At 33.8% G+C, this 24,022-nt stretch overlaps 2 protein-coding genes across 12 annotated transcripts in view; both read right to left on the bottom strand.

The window, feature by feature from the left end:
- Positions 1-24,022, bottom strand: part of LOC114338023 (disks large 1 tumor suppressor protein) — a 1,799,868-nt gene that overhangs the window by 1,260,462 nt on the left and 515,384 nt on the right. The gene's annotated exons all lie outside the window — the stretch shown is intronic.
- LOC114340976 (cuticle protein 19.8-like) lies at positions 340-10,707 on the bottom strand. Its single transcript, XM_028291763.2, has 2 exons — positions 10,600-10,707; positions 340-1,294 (listed from the first exon to the last, which is right to left on the bottom strand). Exons 1-2 carry the CDS (start codon positions 10,609-10,611, stop codon positions 458-460), a joined length of 849 nt encoding a protein of 282 aa, XP_028147564.1. The 5' UTR covers positions 10,612-10,707; the 3' UTR covers positions 340-457.

The raw sequence follows: 24,022 nt of genomic DNA, 5'->3' as shown, positions 1-24,022 counted from the left end.
CCTCCAGGGGGGGAGTTGGGTGGTCGTATTTAGTGTCATTCGACAGATTTTTCAAAAATATTGAACACGTATGTTTCAATTTTTCGATACAATCTTCATTTTGCGAATTATTCGATCATCCCGCGAATTATTCGATCGTCCCACACGACGAGTTCCATCCTGGGCACCAGGTATGCCCATATGAAAACTATTTGAAGATTTTTTTTTGAAATTCTTCTGTTTCTGAAATATTAAATTTATTCCATACTTTTGTATCATACCGTATAGTCGAAATGTAGTGTTTGAGAAAAAGGTTATTTTAACAACTATTGCTAAATTTATATCAATAAAAAATAATAATTTTTTTAAGATAAAAATATAGGATATTTATTTACAATAAAAATACTAGAAACAATAAAACAAATGTAAACTACTTAAAAAATATATAGTCAGTCAATATTTAGTACACGGCCGGGGTTTACCAATACGGCGCCGCTACCCCTGATCCAACGGCTAGTGGAGCAGGACCCGCTGAGAAGGGGGTCACTAAACTCCTCAAACCTGAAGGCAAGGGTGCGGCTACCGAATAGGGTGAAACCAATCTTGATGGAGCAGCAGGCAAGTATGCAGGACCTGGAGCAGCAGGAACTACGGCTGGAGCTGGAGCTGGGAAGAATCCAGCTCTGGTTAAGTATGGAGAAATAGCTGGAGCTGCAGCATACGGCAATGCTGGTGCTACAGCTGGAGCTGCGAATGGAAGAGCTGGTGCTACAGCTGGAGCAGCGGCAAATGGAAGAGCTGGTGCTACTGCTGGTGCGGCGAAAGGTAATGCTGGAGCTACTGGTACAGGAGCGGCAGCAACTGGAAGCCCTGGAGCAGGAAGGACTAATGATCTAGCGACGGGAGCGATTGGAGCAACAGGAGCTACAGCTTTGGCTACGACAGGAGCAACTGCAACACCTAGAGGAACTCTTCTGACCACAGCATTGAATCCATGCACAGGATCGGCGTAATAATCTACAATTCTTCTGGTACCGTCTGGATCTGCTACTTGATATTGTCCTCTTACAACGCCGTTGGCTCTGCTTTCAACTTGTCCTTTTGAATCTCCTGTTAGGGCATCCTGCACGTCATACGCAAATGAATATGCAGGATTGGGGTCAATTGTGGCATCAGAAACTTTGGCCAAAACTGGAGCTGGAGCTAGAACTGGTGCTGGGGCTAATACTGGTGCTGGAGCAAATAAAGGTGCAACTCCTGAGGCATCGACCCTGTTTCTGGCTAATAGAACTGCTATAAGGATGCTGAAGGTAATCTGAAAATTGTTGTAAAATAATACTTAGGAATTTTAAAAATGAAATCTATTAAAATTTATTATTAGCATGTTAAAAATACGCATTTATAGTCATTCAAGTACAATAATTTACTTCAACTAGGCAAACGCCGAAATGAAGACACTAAGAGCAATTGCAGGGTAGACAAAAAGGAATAAAATAAGAAACAACATATCAGGGAACAAGATGTAGTAAGGTGGGGTAGACAAAGACGAAGAGAATGGTTCTGTCATGTAAAAAGAATGGAGGAGCACAGACTACCAAGAATTGCGCTAGAAAGAAAACCAGCTGGCAAGCGTCCACCGGGGAGACCACCAAAAAGATGGAGAGATAGCTAGCAGTCTACCTCTCAAGAAATACTTCAACGTTGGAATTAAAAGATCGACGGATCTATATCAAGTATAAATATAAGAAGAAGAAGAAGAAGAAGAAAAACTAGTCAAACGAGATATTATATACTACTATGACAAAGCTAATAGGGCAGGGACCATGGGTCTAAGACCTGTGTCCAGCCACTAAGGGGCAGCCCTTAGTAATAAATTGTTGACACTCTTAAATATGACATTAGTAACACACAATTTGGGTTTAGAAATGGTATTTCCACAAGTATTTTCTTTGACTTGAACCTGCTAGCCTAAAGCTGCATAAATATGAATCAGACATGTACTTATGTTTTGTAGACTTTGAAAAGGCATTTAATGAGGTTCAAGATAGAAAGATTGTAGATATAATAAAAAGCAAAATATTGACAGTGGTGATAAAAATTATATATAAGCTATATTGAAATCAAACGGTCAATGTACGAGTTGACAACCAGAATATCAGAGATGTGAAAATACAAAGTGGAGTCCCGAAAAATACACCACCCTTCAATGTCTACAATGAAGTGGCATTTAAAGAAGTCTCTCAGTTTAAATATAGGGCGTTTCTATCAAAAGACAAATTTTAAATAACTTACGTTTTGCAGACAACACAGTAATAATGACAGATAATAACAACATTGACTTAAAGAGTGTCAAATGTAGAAGTAACTAGATGGATAGGAAATGAAGTGGAAATAATATTAGATATCAAAAACCCAAAATTTGAGTCCATACTTAGGATATGGGATGATATGCCAAAAATACTCATTGTTACTAGTTATTATGTAAGACAAAAAACCTGAGCGAATGGTTTCAGTGGCGTAGTTCAGAAATATTTAGAGCAGCAGTCAACAAGGTCAACAAGGTCCGCAAAGTCATAGCGATTTCCAACCTTCGATGAAAGATTGAACTGGAAGAAGAAGAAGATCCCAGTGTTAGTTTTACGAATTAATAATAAGATGCATCCCTTTCTAATGGATTTGATTCGTTTACGAACACCAGTAATATCAGCCAGGTATAAGTAGGATAAGCCAGGATAAGGGCTGTAGGATAGTAGTTAACTCTTGTTAAGATTTTAGATACTTCCGTCTGTGTATTGGTCCCTTTTCCTCTGCTAAACATTTTGAGCCGAGTGAACAAATCTTAACTCCAATTGAAAATCAGGAATGACGTTATAATGAACTTCGAGCTTGTGTTATTTATTTTCCAAGAAGTACAAAAGTAGCAAATTTTGGAAGCAACATTGTATATTTCTGATAGTAATGAGTAAAGCTCGGATTATAGGCAAAATGCATTTTTTGCTTATTTTGCCTATTATAATTGTTTTTTGCACTTTTTGCCTTTTTTCGTAAATTCCGCCAATTTGTGCCTTTTTTAAAATTTCATGGTACTACCCATGATATTATTCTATTACTAAACCAATCTATAATAAAATTTTGGGTCAATAATAAAATATCAATGGTTTGTTTATATAACAGATTTCTAGGAAAATGTACCTGATCGAGACTTGAGGGTTAACTATTTGGAAATCCCTAAGCTTTATTAGTTTATTATCAGTTGTACAGTCGGTTACTGTATCAGAGTTTAGTCACAAATTGCTATATCCTAGTTTAGTTTTGTTGCGTATACCGAAAAGCAAAGAACTCGTTTTAAAACGTTTTAGATATTTGTGTGAAAAGATATACTCTAAATTAATTCTATGGATCGCACTTTATTCGGAACTTTCTCTAGAAGGAGATGGAGCATTTTGTAAACCATGCGGCAAATCGGTAAGTTTTATTTTTTCTCTTTTTTTCTCGTCCCACAACATAATTAATTCTAAAGCGGTTTTAGAATTCTAATTGTTTTTTTTTAATTCTCAGATTTCAAGTAGAAAAAAGTACTTCATTGACCAGCATTGTGGAACCCCACTTCATAAACGTAATTTGGAAACATTAAACTAACTAAGTTAGCCCAAATATCTCTGCGGGATAGTTTAAGCAGTTCAAAAAAAGGAGGAAGACGCATTTAAATTTGATTTATGCCAGATGATGATTGCAGCCAACATTCCTCTATATAAAGTTAATAACCCTAGTTTTAAATGCTTTTTCGAAAAACATCTTAATAAATCCTTACCGGAGAAGAGTATATTGAGAAAACATATTGTGGAAAAATGTTATGTGGAATGTATTTCAAAAATTAAGCGGGAGTTAGAGAGCAATTTTTTATATATTATCGTGGATGAAACGACAGATGTTTGCGGCAGGTATATAGCTAATTTAATGATTGGAATTTTGAACGAAAACTTTGCGAGAAAGCCTTATTTAGTTGCCTTTAAAGAATTGAAAAAACAAACAATTTAACAATAAGTCGATTTATACAAGATAGTTTAACAAACCTCTTTTTACCCAACCCTATACCAGTGAATAAAATAGTTTTAATGCTTTCAGGTGCTGCGGCATATATATTAAAAGCTGCTGTTAATTTAAAGATTTTTAATCCTAATTTAATTCATTGCACTTGTGTAGCCCACGGGGTAAATAGAATTGCTGAAGAAATAAGAAATCTGTTTCCGTTGGTAAATAATTTTATAAATTTTATGAAAAAAGTTTTTGTAAAGGCTCCGTTGAGGGTGCAAATATATAAAGAAAGACTTCCCGGTGTCCCTTTGCCACCTAAACCAGTAATTACAAGGTGGGGAACCTAGCTCGAAGCAGTTTTTTTACTTTGAACACTGCAATGAAATAGAATTAGTTATGTCAGAATTTGATGATAATATTTCCGAAGCCATTCGAGAAGCAAAAAAAATATTAAAAAATCCCAAATTGAAACAGGAACTCGCTTATATCAATGACAATTATAAATTAATAGTTACCACAATTACCTTATTAGAAAAACAAGAGATAAATTTATGTGTCAGTAAAATTAATAGATAATTTAAAGACGAAAATTAAATCGGCACCTGGAAGTAACGGTCAATTAATTTTTAAAAAAATGAAATATGTTTTCGACAAGATTGAAGGTTTTTCGTTTTTATCTAATGTTGCTAAAGTTTTGAATGGGACATTTTCCGAGGGATTACAAATTATGCCAGATTTATTATCCGCTCTGAAATATGCTCCAATTACATCTGTAGATGTCTAACGTTCGTTTTCAATGTACAAATTAATTTTAAGTGATCGAAGACATAGTTTTATGACCGAAAATATTGAAAAACATTTAGTTGTTTCTATTAATGATAAAATTTTAAGTGGTTATAAATAATAAGTTATATTCCTTTATTGCCTATATTTTGCCTAAATGTTAATATTCCTGCCTTTTTTAATAAAAATCCTTGCCTATATAGGCGCCTTTTTCTTCAATTTTTGTTGCCTATAAATCCGAGCTTTAGTAATAAGAATATACTACATATGTGGAAGTTTTCTCAAACCTTTTCTGTGGATGTTGTGTTTTTGGTAGGACGGGAGCTGTGTTTTTAGCAAAATTACACATCGACGGCGGAAAAGCAGGAACTCATAAGTGGCAAGATGACGATTTAAAAGGAGACCAAAAAAACCGAATCATTTTTCATTTAGGCCGTATCTTATTATGTTTAGTAGTACTGTTTTCTGTAATGTAAAGCCTTCCAGAAATTTTCCTAGCTTTAACCACTGGTTAATAGGTGCCGCTACACTTTTTTAAAGCGAAAACCGAAACAACTCATTTTATGCAAATTTGTCAGTTACGAGGTCCTGCCTTTCCGCCGTCGACATAGTTTTAATTGTTTTATTATTAGTAAGGGTACTGATCAGCAGATTATGGAGTAAATTTTGCACTTCCATTCGATAATGTTTTTGAAGGATTACTGTTTGTTCAGATAAAAGTTCAGGTAAAAGTAAAAGGAAAGGACGAAGTGTGTAGTGGAGTGCATTTTTGAATGTTTATGTATGTCCTTTAGACGAGAAGATGTCAGTATCCGACACATCTGCTCTCATTTTGTAAAAGAAAAGCCACATTGGGTATAACCAGCAGATTGTTATGTTATAAAAATCCTTGAAATCATTAAAATATTAAGAGTTAGATGATAATAAGGCAGAAAATAAGGATTTAAAAGCAAAAATAGATCATAACATGATCTTTTATCTTGTTTCATAAAGTTATTTACGCAGCAAAAGATCTATAGCCTTCCATGTAACATAAATTAAACCAGAAAGCTTCATATTTTAAAAACAACGTTTTTAAAATAAACTCATCTAACACAGTCATACAGTTTAATAAATAACCGCAAATGTATTAAGTTCTGCTCATATATCTGTCAAAAATTACCAACAAGCAAAAGAAAATTAGTTCTAATGTACATAACGAGCAATATATTTACTGCTCATCTTATCGCAACAAAAACCAGCCAAAAATTCTTCCGAAGCCGGCATACAATAGATACATACTGTATATATCACTTTTACGACCCAATATATCACTGGTTATATACCGCCAAAACAATAGATATCTTTATCTGGCCGCGTTTTAATCCTCGCTGTTTACAGGGTGATTAAATGGAATTTACAAGCACATGGAGGTATTGTGTTTGGTGTGGTTACGTGGTGCGTTGGATGGCGCCGATACTCACTGAAAGTGTTTACGTGAAGGCCTGCTTTGGATGATATTAACAGATGAAAAAATAACCTTAGTAAGCAGAATAAACATATTAATCAAAAAACAACTTTACGAATTATTTTCTTCCAAATAGAGCAGAAGAAATAACAAAATTTGGTTAATAGACTAAATAGACAAGTAAAAGCGAGAAAATACCGATATTTTATAGAGGAATATGAGTCACAGGGGCGTATGTCAACCAGGGCCGTAAGTACGATGTTGGGGGCCTCGGGGCAAACATGATCTGGGGGCACCCTGCCGGGGGATCTCGGGGGTTTACCCCCCACCGGAAAGGAGGGTAGACCCCCCATTGCTCATCTGGAATCATCTGGAAAACGTTTTACGAAGTTGATTGCTTCGTTTTGAAGGTCTTGTTCGTTTGCATTAAAAATAAAATCAGGTTGAACAATTCGGTACGTATCTAATACTGCTTTCATTACTTGAAAGCGAATGTCTTTCTGATGGCATAATGTGTCGATCATTGAGTAAAATACGGTTACTCTAAAGCATGACTTGGGATCTAGAAGTCTTTCATCTTCACAGAGTTCATCGAAAAGTTTTTTCGTCTTCTGCATTTTTGGAGCGAACCCTACTGGTAATCCCCAACGTTGACACATATTTGGAGCCTCTTCAAAGAAGGTTTCAAATTGTCCTCTTATTTCAGTTAGCTTTACAAGTCTCCCCTTTAAGTAAACTGTAAGCTGTTAAAATGTCCAAAGATTTTGATTGCAGTGTTTTCGAGACTATGTTGAGGATTTCAAGGATTTTATTGTGCACAACGGGTAACAAAACAAATTTGAATGATTCTAGTTTATTTTTTTCAGTTGTGTTGCTTCGTCTCTTTCATTCCTTTTGTTACTTGTCAGAACTAGACTTGAAAGGCACTTTAAAACATCGCAAAATCTGTGTTTCAATGTATTGACTGAATCAAATCTTCCAGTCTAGCGTGTTAGATTGAGAGGTTTTAGACTAACTTTCGAGGAACATCTTTCAGATTGGTATGAGGACTTCAGCGCCTCCCAACGAACGATACTGTTCGTTGGGAGTTGGAAAAATATGAAGATATGAAGGTTAATTTAGAGAAAATGCAGGAAAGGGTAGACCAGAATGCTGAGAAGATACAAAAAATTGAAAAGGTGGAAGAAAAATTCGAGAATGCGTTAAAATTCGATATGGAAATATTAGAAAAAAAATTGAAGGAGATAGGAAAATATCAAAAAGGACGAGACCGTCGAGAAGTATTTGTATACAGCTCTAATGAGAGCAGAATCCAATTTGGCGGGGATATTAGAAAACGACATCCGGTACCTTTCATTAAAATCTTAAAAAACAAACTCCAACATATGCAGAACTTCGAAGACTGCAATAAAATTATAAGAAGCCATCTAAAAGACGGAGATGCTTTGTGGTTTGAAAGAAAAGAAAATGAGGTGACTTCATGGAGAGATTTTGAGACAAATTTTTTTATGGCGCAGGTGAAACAGGTTAAAATCGATCATTGAAGTTTTTAGAATTAATATGTCGTGTACTTATTACAATCGGACAACTCGAAGTAGAACTTCACTGAAAGTACTTTAAAAAGTTTATTTTGACCTCGTTACAATCTATGCACAGCTAACCAAACAGGGGCCCCGGGACACTGCCCCGGTTGCCCCAATGGTATTACGGCCCTGATGTCACCCATTGGCAGATATAGCAAGAGACAACAAGCTTGTTTTAGCAGACATAACGTAAATAAAAAATGAAACAAAAAATCAAAGAAGCCAAGGAATTGTTGCCATCAGAAAAATGTGCAGAAATAGAAAGATTAGTAAAACAACATAAGAGCTTCAACATATACAGGAAACTTAAAGAAACAGGTGGCATATACAAAAAATAGATATTGGTAACGTAATGGACAAAAAGAAGAAAATAATAATTGAAACTGCAGAGAAAGTAAATCTTCTTCTTCTTAAAGTGCCCTCTCCTCAGTGGAGGTTGGCTACTACAATTCTTTTACTTCAATACTTCTTTGTCTTCAGCTGTTCTAATTAGCTGTTCAAAATTTAGACCTGTCCATTGTCGGATGTTTCTGAGCCACGATAGTATTTTCCTTCCTAATCTTCGCTTTCCTCGATCTTTCGATCGATTGGTACCTATTATTTCTCAGTTTGTGGCTTAGGTATGCCGTTTTTCTAATTTTCACTGTATTGAAAAGTTGTCTTTCCTTGCCTATTCTATGCAGCACTTTTTCGTTTAAGGTATGCGAGGCCCATGACTAAAAAGTACTAAAACGTATAAAAAAGATAAAACCATAGGACCGTAGAAATACCAACATTAATCTTAAGAGCACTTACAGGCAACCGCATTGATATATTAGAAGAATTATTCAACGGAATTTATTGGAATTCCAAAAGAATGGCTAATATATGAGTTCATCTCAATACCAAAAATGCCCAACAGCCCAAATATGCAGAATATGGAATGATTAATTGATGAACTATGTGTCAAAAGTTTCCTTGCCAGTATAACGTGAAAGTGACTAAAATATCTAGGCGATAAAATAATAGGATCAACTGGGTTGGCACTAGGAACACATTATTTACTATATAGACACTCATAAAAAGCGTTCGACAAAACATAGCAAAGGAGGCTTGCAAAAATATTACGGAACACAGAAGTCGATGATTAGAATGTGAGAATCATTACAAATATATACCGATTTCAGAAAGCCACAATAGGAATAGACCGACAAAAATCCAAAGAGTTCCCTATAAGAAGAGGAGTACGACAAAGATGTGTACTATCCCTTCTACTTTTTAATACGTGCTCAGACGAATGATTAAAGAAGCACTAGAAGACAGTAATGAAGTCACAGTAATTAACAGAATACTAGTGAATAATCTCAGATATGCAGACGTTACAGTACTCAATGTTGTTCTGAAGTTATTTCCTTGTGGCCTTTTTATAATTAACTGTTTCGATGGGAAATAAGCCACAATTAAATTGAAAAAAATTATTTTATTAACGTTTCGACGCCCAAATCGGGTGTCGTTGTCAAAATAAAAAATACTACTGATACAATACTCCTTGCGAGCAGCAGAGAAGGGATGCAAATTTTGGTTGATCGCACTATGCAATCCTGCGAGAGGTAGGGAATAGCTCTGAACACAAAAAACAAAAATCAAGATTGTCAGTAAGAACAAGATTGAAGACGAAACAATCTACGTTAAACGAAAAACTAAGAAAGTACCCAGATACAATTACTTGGTATGTGAGCTAAATGAGCAATGAGAACTCAGTCTTAAAGTAAAACAACGCATTGAGATGACCAGAAGCCCTTTCAATAAGATCAAATCAGTATTATATAAAGGGAATATAAATTATAACTGGAGTTCTAATCTTTTCTGTTTTTTTCATATTATGGAGTTGAAGCCTGGACAATTAAAGAAGCCCGTGAAAAAAGACTTGGACTTGTCTTGGTTCAAATGGCTGCCTAGTAAATTTTGGAGAATGTTATGTGGTAATATAATAAGACACATTAAACTTCCTATAACATAATATACAACTACGTGAGCTGCTCTACTTACTGAAACATCACCAGGAAAGAAGGAAAATGGGGACATGGTAGGTCCCAGTGTTACATATGTTTGAAAATATGATCTGAAGATTTAGAAGACAAAGCATTTATGTGATATTTGAAACTAAATCATAAAGAAAGTAGTAAAGCAATATATGAACTGATGGAGAATTAGTAATTAACAAACTAGGACAAGAAAATAAAAGGAATAGAAAACAAGTAAAACTCACATAATTTTTTAAATATTAGTAACAAAAAAGGAGGACTGAAAAATCAGCAGAAAAGCAGGAACATGGGGACATGGTAGGTCTCAGTGTAACTTGTCTTTTAAAATATCACCTAAAGGTGATATGCAAAGCATTTTCTGGTGTTTGAAATTAAACCATACAAAAACAGTAAAGCAATAGATGAAATGATGAAGAATTAGTAATTAACAAATTTAAACCAGCAAATAAAAAAAGAATAACAGCTCAAATAATTAATAAAAAAGAGGAAAGTTAAATAACGTTTTGTGTAATCAAAACAAAAATCAATATTGCAATATTTTCGCAATAGTAAATATTCAAATTAGAATGAAAAAATCACTTCACAACCTGTATCCACTACCCGCACACTTTTATTTTACCCTGTACACACTTTTACTGTTTCGTATATTACGACCGCGTATATTTATCGTAAAAGAAGCACTTACGACACTCGCTATCCCTATAAACGGTATAAATTAACACCCTGTAGAACATAATTCCACACCTACCTTGACGGCCATGTTGCTATATTTCCAATGATTACAGATTGACTGATAAGAGAAAACATTGTCACTAGCGTATTTATACTAGTGCCGAAAATGAATTGTCACAGCTTTCTATAACGCTTTGTAGAATACTAATATGTTGCACCATTTTTTCTCTTTTTCGTTTTGGATGTGTTACAATTAGGTGTAATATGTATATTGGTCAATTATGTTTGTTATATAAAAGTATTAGTAAATAGGTGAGTTGTAAAATTCTTACAAAGACACCATTATGTCTGTATATTATGTATTTTCTACACATAACCAAACTTATATGGAATCATCTGATAGTTCTTATTATTTCGAGCGAATTTAAAAAAACCAACATACGAAGTCAACAATATTTATTTTAAACAATTTAATTACCGATACACAAAATTAAAGAAAACAATAAAGAGTGGAAATAGCAAATGGAAACTAGTTTTTTTAAAGTCAATAGCATAAACAACGTCAATGAAAAACGAACGTTTCAATTCGTTTAACTTATTTCTGTTTTTTTAGTAGTCAGTATGACCACCCTTAGCCCTTATGCAAGCTTCAATTTTCGTAGGCACGCTCATAATAACCAAATTGTTAAAATTTTGTACTCTAATTTGTCTTTTAAGCATATCCCATAAAAATGTTCTATAGGGTTAAGATCGGGTGAGTCAGCAGGCTACTCCAGAGCAGTGATATCTTCTGCTTCAAGGAAATTTGTAGTAACTTTGATGAAATATGAAGGTGCATTATCAGGCATGCAAATTAAGTTTTCTTCCACTGCACCTCTACAAAGTCTAACTATATATGTTCTAGAATCAAATCAACATACCTAGGAGCTGTTAAAGTTGGTTGGATGAAATTTAAGAAAGTTTTTTGACCAATCACAATGTTTCCCCAGTACACGACACTTCCTCCTTTATATCTGTGAACAGATCTAGCAGTTTCCGTTGTTGTTTGTCTTCCTTGTCCCAGCAAGGCTCCCGCAAGGCTGAGCGGCGCCCGCGTGCGGCATATATTCTAGCGCCCTTAAATCTACTATATTTACTTAAATAATTAAGAAACAAATCTATAGTTTTTTATTTTTTACTTGTAATAAAACAACAGAAATTGCAAGAACTCAAATTTTATTTTTCTTGTAACTGATTTGCTGATGATGGCAAAAAACAAATAAAACATTAATATATTAGTTAAGAGCGTAGGCACAAAATTCCGGGCCAATGCTTTTTAAATGTATTCATTTTTTTTCGAATCCTGAGAAGACTAATATGTAGTTTTTTTTTCTCTGATTCTGGCTTTGGTTTAGAACTAGAACCTTTAGCTACGTAATTGTATAACTTATTACTAAGTCAGGGGAGTAATGTGTAGTGTGTGTGTTGAGTAAGTGTCTTGTTACTTTGCAAAGTCGACGTCATTGTCTTTGCAAAGAGACGCTAATTGTTTCCGAACGTCTGCGGTCCCTCCGGTGAGTATGTAATAATGAGTAAGTAATATGTAGTTACGGTGAGTAAGTAATATGTAGTTAAGTATTTTTGAAAAATGTAAACGCAGAATGAAAGATTACATTATTGCCGAGGGCCGAAAGTCCCTGAAAACTTCTATAATGTTTATTTTAATAAGTTACAGGGGTGAAAAATAGAGAAAATTTAGTATGATTTTTAATTTTAAATATTTGATTCAAAAAAACTTTTTGTTTGTTCTAATGGACTTTCGGTCCTTGGTAATAGCGTAATCTTTCATTCTGCGTTTAAATTTTTCAAAAATATTTATTATAGTTAATGAAGATGTACATTTAAAAAACATTGGTCCGAAATTTTGAGCCTGCGCTCTTAAATCTAGAAAGCGATAGCTTAAATTTAAATTGAATTAAATGGGTGTTTTTCTAGATTTGATGAATCATCATAACCAAACATCATATCCATTCTACTATTTAACGAATTCAGGACTTGATCAATTATTCTAATAGGTACTGTCTAATTTCTATGTTAAAAGTACCATTATCTGCTATATTCGTAAGATTCTCACAAATTTTAATTATATTAAATTTTAATAGCTTTATAGCTTCTATCCTACTCCACCATCTTGTATCACTTAGGGGTTTTAGATTTAACTCAGAAACATGTAGCTTTATAATATCCCATCTTTTTGTGGTGGAAGAGAAAAATACGTAAAGTTTTTGTACTATATTAAACAAGTTTACTAGTTTATTTGACACTTTAGGAGCATCATTCATTACTAAATTTAAGCTATGTGCAGCGCGTGGAACAAAAATAGCTCGAGGATTATCCTACCCTTATCATACACGCATATTGGCATCGTTATCATACCCTTGATCTCACATGTCTTTTATATTTATATGTTTTAATAGTTCAACTACAAAATTAAATAACCCTTCCCCCTTAGTGTCAAATATATTCGCGAAGCTAAAAAACTCTCTTGTATTTGAACTTTTTTTAGAATTATCGTTTAATACAACATAACGCAGCATTAGGCTTATTTGTTTTGTACAACTTGAATCTGGGATACAGTCCATAATTATTGAATTATATTTGAAACTGTGCACCATACGACCATACCATAAATATTATTTTTTACTGTAGAAAACATTAATACTAAAAAACAGATATTCAGATATTATACTGTTTTTAAACATTCAATAATAGTAGTAATTGTTTATTAACACCAAAAATAAAATAAGATTTTAATTATTTTTTCAGAAATAGCACAATATTTGATTTTTGAGGTTTCTATAGGAGTCCATGAAAAAATTAAAATTAAGATTGTATAAAAAAATGATCTCATTTAAAATAAATATTTCTCATTTACCAAACCTTCGGTTTGGCGCCCTTTCGGGGTTGGGCCCGCATGCGTCGCACGCGTTGCACGCCCGGTTACGGGGGCCCTGCTTGTCCTCTTAGTACCTACACGAATTCGTCGGGGCATCTGATTTTACACAAATCCTGGTTTCGCCTGAAAATAGCACATTTTGCCAATTCCCAATGTTCTAGTTTTGGTGTTGAAAACACAAATATAGATGATCAATTTTGTGCTAACTGGAGATATCTCTCCTGCTGTATACTCCTTGGGCACAAACTCATTAGCTTATCGTTTCAATTGGAATACTTATATTACCTATAGCGTCCAAAAGCTAGCTTTGGAGCTGCAGCTGAGAAATGGTTGGGTCTTTTCTGACTGCTTGGAAAATGAGACGATCGTGGAGATCCGTTGTTACGTTTTGGCCACTTTGCCTTGCTCTAGTTTTAAGCTTTCCTAATTCCTGATACCTAGAATACGTTTTTCGCACAAGGCCCGGCGTTACACCTACCACTGCAGCTATGTCCTTCTAAGACAGTCCTTGCTTCACCACAAAACTGACAATATTTCCCCTTTACACGTCCGATAACCCACATAAGGCGTATTTTCCTTTTTAATTGCAAATAAACCTAATAAATCTAATATTTAAAGTAGACCTGCCACAAGGAAGCAGCTGCAGATCCCTGTTAACTTAGTATCTTTACACTTTAGATGCTAAACATTTACACCCCAGTTTTTTCCCTTGTGCCTATTCGATGTCAATATGTCAAGACCCTAACTATGATTCAGAGGTTCAACGATGATTGAGAAGGTGAACTTGAAGTTACGTTTACAAAAACTGTTGCGTGGGCTCAAGGGAGAATTGTGTGGCCATGAGTCCTCTCCGTACTGACACCAGCAACCTGGGCTGGACCGTTATTGAGTTGATTTTATAGTTACATTTTTTAAGTATTTAAGTCTCAATGCTATACAGAAACATCGGTATTGTATTGTATATTTTTACCTTAGCGGGGTGGTCTCCAATAGAGGCTGTAGGCTGCGTTCAACGCCACGCCGTAGGAAAATTGTTCATTTTCGTTACTTTTATTAAATTTTGAAGGACAAAAACTATCTTACAACCGAAAATAGTTAAGAAAAAGTAATTCTAAAATAAATTAAAATTAGGGGGTGAATTGAAGTGGCTACCGACTTATGGCCAATAGGCGCTGTAGGCTGCGTACAGCGTGGATTAGAGACAATCGACTTAGTCTCTTAGATCAATTCTTTATTCATATTATGACTGTAGCTATAACGTGATAATTGGGTAGCAATTTCCATGCTACTCATAAATAAAATTTGACAATTTTATCCTGAGTTATATATTATTAATTACAAAATTAGCGTGACAAATTGTTGTGTTTTTTTTTAACATGTTTAATAATGTATTAGTTTGTTTACATCCAATATGTTTACATACCTACATAAAACTAATAGTCCAGTCGGGTTAGACGAATAACAGGCCTAACCTTGCATTAAGAGCTGCCCCAAATTTTATTTCTCTAATCTTTAGGAAGGGTTAATATTAATATAAATTTAAAATCTCGACTGAATTCTACCGTTGCGTTAGCCGCCATCTTGGTTTTAAACGAGAACCGTTTTTGCTCAATATCTCCGCCATTTTCAATTTTTTAACAAAAAGTGTACAAACTGAAATTATTGAAAATGCGATTTTATATAATTTCATTTATTATAATTTTTTTCGTGCGGTCGATATTTTCCGAGTTATGAGGGGAAAATAATGACAGTTGGAGCATAATTATTGAATTATTGAATTATCTCGTTTACTATTAGTTTCACAACAAATATGTACCTATACAAAAATGAAGAGAAATAAATTATACACAATTTTGATCTCTTTCATCTTTTTGCTAAAATTAATATTTAAGATAGTACGTATGCGGTAATGGCGCGAGCGTAAGACCGGATTGATTTTATAGCAATTGTTTTTGTTCAATATCTACGCCATTTTCAACTAAAATTGTTCAAAATATAATTTCGTACAATTTCTTTTTAACAATTTTTTTCATGCGGTTGATATTTTCCGAGTTACATGGGAAAATAGTAAAAAGTTGTGGGGGGAGCATAATTATTGAATTGAATTTTGTTTCTAAGCTGCCCCAAATTTTATAATTATATCCTTTAGAAGAGATCAAGAGTAGTGTAAATTTAAAATCTCGACTGATTTCCGCGGTTGCATTAGCCGCCATATTGATTTTAAATGAGAACTCTTGTTGCTTAATATCTCCGCCATTTTTAACTTTTCGACATAAATGGTGGGAAAGAAAATTGTTGGAAATGCAATTTCCTACAATTTCTTTGGTTCAATTTTTTATACGATCAATATTCGCCTAGTTAAGGGGGAAAATAATGGAAGCGGAGGGGAAGCATAATTACTGAATTGTCTCATTTATTAATAACTTTACGATATAATTGTACATAAACAAAAATAAAGAGAATTATATTTTATACAATTTTTGAAACTTCCAATGAAACATCAACCAAACTAAGTATATAAAAGACATAAAAAGACATTATATGCATTAAGTTCATTTAATTTTATTAACTAGCTGGTTTTATTGGTTGAATTTGTCGGTCGATATTTTAAGTTTTATGTCAGCTAATATATCGTGATGTTTCAATAATTTTTTTTTAATTTTGGACCCTGTTGGGGGATTTTCCCATTTTCCCCCCTTGTAGACCCGCCACTGGTTCTCTCGAAAAATTGTAGTAAATCGTAATTGCAACAATTTCAGTTCTTACACTTCTAGTCGAAAAGTTGAAAATGGCGGAGATATTGAACAAAAACAATTGCTACAAAACCAATCAGGTCTTACGCTCGCACCTTTACCACATACGCACTACCTTAAATGTTGATTTTATCAAAAAAATGAATGGCATCAGAATTGTACAAAAATTTAATTCTCTTCATTTTTGTATAGGTATATATTTGTTGTTAAACTAATAATAAACGAGATAATTCAATATTAAAATAATTATGCTACAACTGTCACTATTTTCCCCTCATAACTCGGAAAATATCGACCGCACGAAAAAAACTATAATAGATGAAATTATAGAAAATCATATTTTAAACAATTTCAGTTGTTTATACACTTTTTGTCAAAAAATTGAAAATGGCGAAGATATTGAGCAAAAACGGTTTTCGTTTAAAATCAAGATGGCGGCTAACGCAACGGTTGAATTCAGTCGAGATTTTAAATTTATACTAATATTGACTCTCCCTAAAGATTAGAAAAATAAAATTTGGGGCAGCTCCTAATGCAAGGTCAAATGCTATCCCGACTGGGCTATAATAGACCAAATGAAAAATAATTTATTAATGAGATTTATTTTATATCTCCGTGTATTTTAAAATTACGATCAATCGAATTAAGTATTACCATTACATTAAATTGTTCTGGTTTTTATTTTGTTAATTAAAAATATTGATTTTATTCCGTAATTTATTTACAATAATTATACCAAAGTATTGAATATAGACGAAGCAGAAAAAGGCCCAAATAAGATGGGCAGATGTACAAAGTGCAAAGTGCTTTAACTAACTTTATTTGACTCTAAAACTGACATAATTATCAATATCATAAGATTATCCGAGAGAACAATAAAGAGCATACAAGGTGACACATATTATGACTAAGAAAACACGAAAAGATATTAATGCTTAGAAGAGGCTCTTATCATCGTTGCTACTCAATTTGGCCTTAGAATATGCAATAAGTAAAATTGTATTAAAAGCTTTGCTGTATCACGGCCAAACCAAGAATGATGTGAGAGAGGTGCTTTCATAATTCGAGGAAGAAACAGGTAATCCGGGTTTTCGAATAAATGAAAGGAAGACGAAATACATGCTATTAACCAAAAATACCTCAGGAATGGTTAGTATCCACCTTTGTACCAATACCAAAAACAATATATGCCAAAGATTGTTCGGACTATAGGACAGTATCACTAATAAGTCATGCCTTCAAAATATTTCTAAAGGTGATTCATGGAAGATTATACAGAAAACTAGAATATGATATGGATGATACCCAATTCGGGTTCCGCAAAGGACTTGGAACAAGAGAGGCATTGTTTGCGTTTAATGTCCTCTCTCAAAGATGCTTAGATCTGAACCTGAATATCTATTCCTGTTTCATCGACTTCGAAAAAGCGTTTGACAGGGTCCGTCATGAAAAACTAATAGAATTATTGAAAACCGAGATATAGACAGACGAGATTTACGAATTATCATCAATCTGTATTGGAATCAAAAGGCCAATATAAAGATAGAAGAACAGGAATCCGAGAATATTGATATAAAGAGAGGAGTAAGACAGGGTTGTGTTCTGTCGCCGCTACTGTTTAACCCGTACAGTGAAGCCATATTTCAGGAAGCGATAGCGGAGCTAAGTGATAGAATCTCCATAAACGGAAGAATGGTAAATAACATAAGATTCGCTGACGACACCGTTATAATGGCAGACACCCTGGAATCGCTACAAGAATTGCTAAATAGAATTAACGATTATTGCATTCGATACGGACTAAAAATAAACAAGAAAAGAACTAAATTTATGATTGTCTCAAAAACAGAACATGGAAATGAAAGGTTAATGATAGAGCAAACCCAAATAGAAAAAGTGAAGACATACAAATATCTGGGAACCTGGGTTAATGAAAAAAATGACCAAAGCCAAGAAATTAAAGTCCGAATTGAAACTGCAAGGCAAGCATTTATAAAAATGAAGACACTGCTTACAAACAAAGACCTTCAGTTGCCTCTCAGATTGAGGGCTATAAGATGCTACATATTTTCTATATTGCTATACGGAATGGAAGCTTGGGCATTGAAGAGACAACACATAAGAAGAATAGAAGCGTTCGAAATGTGGTGTTACAGAAGAATGTTGAAAATTCAGTGGGTTCAAAGGATTACCAATGTTGAAGTGCTACGACGTTTAAATAAGGAGTTAGAAATTATAAACAGTATAAAATCAAGAAAACTATGAGTTGCTGAGAATTATTATGCAACAAAGGATCCAAGGAAGAAGAATCATAGGAAGAAGACGCATCTCCTGGCTGAGGAACCTTAGAGAATGGTTTAACTGTAGTTCAATACAACTGTTCAGAGCAGCAGCCAACAAAGTGACCATAGCCATTATAATATCCAACCTCCGATAGGAGAGGGAACTTTAAAAAGAAGAAGAACCAAAAATACGTACAAGACCAAATAGGTCTGCAGAACATAACTATTAATAACCACAACTTCGAAACAGAAAAAAAGTTTAAATATCTTGGGGCGGTAATCACAGATGACAACCATATAGAAAAAGATGTCTTAGCAATGATAGCTGCTGGTCATTTTAATGGTTAAGATCCAAACTGATAAAAGATAATCTAACTTAAGACCGTATATATTAATTATTTGCCCAGTTGGTAAATCTGGATTTAAAACATGGACTCTACATTAGCGGGAAATAAATAAGGTGCTGGTATTTAAAAGGAAGGTTGTCAGAGAGTTGAGAAGGGGCTGTAATGCTGAATTGGATACTACTGAAAAAAACTCTGACATATAAAACTAACCAGATAAGATGGGCAAGTCATCAGAGGAAGTCAGATTGTTAAAGGTACCTAGTGTTGTATGAGAGATCAGACGATAGAAAATTAGCATACTGTGCCAGAAAAAGATGGAAAGGATGATGTTGAAACTGATTTATCTAGGATTGGGATTGGGGTAGAACAATGGGAAATTGAAACGCAAGATCATAGAAGAGGGAGGGCTATCTATAGTCAATGAGGCGAGACTCACAGCAAGTTGTGATGCTAGTCAAAAATGAAAGATTTCATAAGTATCTGGTATGACGTAATTGTCCCCTTAGAGTAAATAAGAGACAAATAGCTGGACTCGAAAATAACAACTTTTGCATATTAAAAATAATTCTGCTTTAATCTAATAAACAAAACATTTTTAACAAAATTCATATTTTATGCAGATATTATAATCAACTGCCTATCAAGTCAACTGGACGTAGTACAGTGACCTAATAAAAGCATTAAACTGATCCAAAAAAGCAGTAGTTGAATTCTGACGCAAATTAAGGCAATTAAGATGAACAAATATTTTTGAAAATGTCCGCAAATTACTAATAAATTCTTTTAACGAGCATGGTGAAGTTTTAAATAACAAGCGGCTTTAGATACCGACTTTATTTTTTTTATTTAAACGAAAATGAAAGGAAGGTTACGGCCATTAGTGATAATGCATTAGTTAGGTGGCTCTACTCGAGCTACTTCGAATTAAAAAGAAGAAAATTGCTCTATGAAAAGCCGAGAAAATACATTTTTTTTTTAAAATACCGATATTCAACTTTAAAATTCTATTTTATTCCACCTAGTTTTTTAGTATTTTTGGTATTTTTGGTATTATTGGTATTCTTGGTATTTTTCACGCGCAATAACGATAGTTTTTATTATTCTAATATGTTACAAATCTTTTGAACATAATATGAAAATTTTTATGCACAAAGGGGACCGAAATAAAAAGGTTTTGGATCAGATATTACTATCCTGTTGTTTATAACTTCGTCGCAAATACCGATCAACTTTGACGAGTTCTTCATAACAACGATTTCTAAGTGGGTAGGCGCAAAATTTGCTTGCAGTAGATAGGCATAGTGCCTTTTTATACGAAAATCATAGTTATTCTGGTGTATCATAATTATTGTGGATATTATTGCAACTGTAAATTTAATTTTTAATTAACAATTTAATTAAAAAACTAGTTGCATATAAATGCACATGTTGGTTTATTTGCTATTAGATTGAACACTTAGTTTTTTGCTAGCAGTTGCCGCTAGGACATCCCTGCCATTTCGTTCGTTGCAATCCGTGACTGCACGCCGGGGTTGGTCCTAGTTTGGTCAGAGAGAGCAGCATATGTGCCTCCTGATGAGAGACTAATAAGTTTCGAAACCGGTAGAGGTGCTTGCTGCACTCTCTGATTAAACTGAAATAATGATGCGGCTGTAGTTTCGTGTTGCAACGAAATTGAAAATGGTTTTTCATTTTTGATTTACATGGTTACTCTGATTAGAGTACGAAGGGAACCATTCTCGTTGGAACTTTACCGAGCTGAGCAGATGGGACGTGAATTATAAATTGTAAAATTCCCTTATCTTCCTTAGTCTCAGCATCCGTTATGGCTTGCAAATTGTAGAAGCCTCGGAGGTGTTACCAGAGAAGGTTCCCATTGTTTTCAGTCTAGTAGGATGTACAATAGCATTTTTGGATGTTGTTTTATGTGCTATTAGTTTAAAAACTTAGTTTTTTGCTAGCAGTTGCCGCTAGGGCATCCCTGTCATTTCGTTGGTTGCAATCCGTGACTGCACGCCGGGGTTTGTCCTAGTTGGGTCAGAGAGAGCAGCATATGTGCCTCCTGATGAGAGACTAATAAGTTTCGAAACCGGTAGAGGTGCCTGCTGTACTCTCTGATTGAACTGGAATAATGATGCGGCTGTAGTTTCGTGTTGCAACGAAATTGAAAATGGTTATTCATTTTTGATTAACAATTTAATTGTTTCTAAACTATTTGTTCGGTTTAACCAGCTTCTAGAGATATTGTCTACTACAACTAAGGCAATTAAGATATTTTTAAAAATATCCGCAAATTGATAATAAATTATTTTTACGAGCTTGGTGAAGTTTTAAACAACCGGCCGCTTTGGATGGCGACTTTATTTTTTTTATTTAGACAAAAATCAACTTAAGACGATTACGGCCATTATTTTTTTTTCAAGTCAACAAGGACCGCATTTAATCCCTCCATTTTTGATCATGTCGATCCGGTTTACGACCAGCTTGATAAAGACAAATTAATGTTATTTTGTGCGGGGTTGGACATTATGGGCTATATTCACAACCATTTGAATTGGCTTTTCTCTTTCTAATTTTATCATTCCCCCCTACAATATATATCAATGTCAGCAAAGAACTTCAGATTTAATCAGAATGCAAATGTTCTGTCTGCACTTCGGCGTATGCGTATGAATCGGGTAGACGAATAAAAATAAGAAATAAAAATTAATTTTTACCATCCTATACCTATAAAAAATAAATTGAATAAAAAAAGGTGAGATTTTGTGTATTATTTTTCTGTTAGAATTTTATATTTATTATATGCTAAGACTTTACACCGTTTTCACTGTATTCCTTCACTCAACTATTCTCTACAATTCTTTCCGTTTTTCCAGTTCATTTTTGTAGATTTCTTCTTTTTATTGCTCTTCGTCCACCTCATCTCTGAAAGATCTTAGGGTTAGGGGTCTGTGTCTCTTCCTTCTTCCTATCGAGTTTCACTCTGTTATTCTGTTTATCCAACGTTTTTTATCTGCCCTTCTGACACCGTAATAGGTAAATCTCTTCTGTTCTATGTAATCTATTATCTAATTCTACTGTATCTACAAGTTCATTATAATATTCACGTACGATATATACCCACTCAGGATTTCCACAGTTTCACTGCATTCCTTAACTCAACCGTTCTCTCCAGTTTTTCCTGTTTTGCCATTTTCCGTCCTGTAGATTTCGTCTTTCTTCCTTCTTCATATCGGGTTTAGAATTTTCGAAGTTTAAATATATAGAGGTTGCGTCAATTTCTGGTTTTCTTTAAATACGGCTAAGCTATGGGGTATTCAAACAATGTTTATAAACAAAACTATATGTATAGCGATTCGTCTTGCTGCGGAAAGTTAGTAGGTTTAGTAGTGGCTCAAAAGAAAATTTGTTCAAACGTTTTTAGTTATTTTTGTTAATAACTTTATTTTTGGTTTTACGATATTATATACATTGTAATATCATTTTTAAATATTTAAATTTTCTACAAATAATAACTAATAAGATTTTCTATCAGTTTGGTGGTTTATCATATACAGCGCGACAACCCGTTGTATCCCTTTTTACAAGATGGTGACAGGGGTACAAGGATAGCGACCCCACAAATTTGAACTTAAGCTTATACTTAGCCCCCCCTCAACCATAAAAGAAATAAAATTTTGTCCCCCCTGAAAAGTGATCGCTAATGACTAAAAATATATTTCTATTGACCGTTCTATGTATAAGTTAAGATTTCTGCCTTTATAATAGGTAAAGTTTATAAGAATAAATAACCAATATCAAAGTAAAATAAAATGGTGTTCATTATCTCGAACAAGTATAATTACTGAATATCCTAATACACGTACCTACTATTGATTTTCTAATAAATGTTATTCTGAAGCTCATTGTACTGTGCATATTAGTACATTTAAAATTAGTCAATTTTTGAATTAATACGAATATTATTAAACCATTCCATTATTCACGATTCGATGAACATTCATAGCAAATTATTTTAGCTTATAAATTTAGTTTTATTTCCAAATTTGCATTGAAAATACCAATCAAATGCATTTATTGGATTGAAGTAGAACATTCAAATACGTTTAGTATCACTATAATCTAACTGGAATATTATTACGCAATAAAGCTGTTCGTTAAAACTGAAACTAGTTAGAACGCAATCGCCAATAAATAACAAAAACGAATTTGTCTGAACGTACGACCAATCGTAATTTCACCGTACTTCTGGCCTTCCTAGGTGTGTAGTGCGTACAATTCAAGATCAAGAACCGTGTTTCTATTTATGTTGTTCTTAGTGTAATAGAACAGACAACGAGTCTTAAGTGGGTGAGATTGGAGCAATTCGTGTAAGATTTGTACAATCGAAGGAACTGACGAATTAATTGTAGATACTGAATATAGTTTATAGGATAGGCTATATTATTAGGCTCCAAAAAAGAAAGCTAAAAGGAACCACAACGTTAAATTGATTTTATTGGTTTATACATATGTTGAACGGACCCCAAATATAAAAAACCGCTACAATTTAAAGGGGTGTATTTTTGAGCAAGGAGTGCATTATATTATGATGAATTCTATGCACTTTTTGAACATGTATATGTTCAAAAAATAAGTTGTAAAGAATATAGTGTTTTTTTATCGAAATGCCACGTTTGCAGTCAAAAATATTTTTCTTTTACTAAACTACATTTGGAAAAGAAGCAAAAATACACGAGAGAACGAGATTTTAGATTCTGCCTCATAACTTTTTCCAGGAGGATACAGGTAGACTTTACTTTATAGAAAAAAACACTTTTATCCTTCATTTTTTAAATGACGTTTAGTAGAAGTATTATATATATTATATATATTCATAGCATCTGCCATAATGATTTTTTTAAAGTTCGTCACCCACACAATTTTTCAGCCATTTCTCTTATTTTTCCCAAAACATTGTTTTATAACTCTTTTCTATACAGCTTTCGTACATTCAGTAGAAGGAAAAATCAATTACCTTTAGAATAGTCTATTATTCAAGATTCTAGGACGAATTTTATGCAAGATATTTATGGTTCTTTAAAGTTTCCTATTTTTAACGATTTTTGGTAACTTTAACTGCTATTCGTTAACTTTTTCTGTGAGCTAAAAATAACAGTACTGTGACGAAACAACACATTGA

This window comes from Diabrotica virgifera, chromosome 2, assembly GCF_917563875.1.
Source record: "Diabrotica virgifera virgifera chromosome 2, PGI_DIABVI_V3a".
Lineage (NCBI taxonomy): Eukaryota > Metazoa > Arthropoda > Insecta > Coleoptera > Chrysomelidae > Diabrotica > Diabrotica virgifera.
The sequence above is the reverse complement of the archived record's forward strand: the minus strand, read 5'-3'. Positions and strand labels throughout refer to the sequence as shown.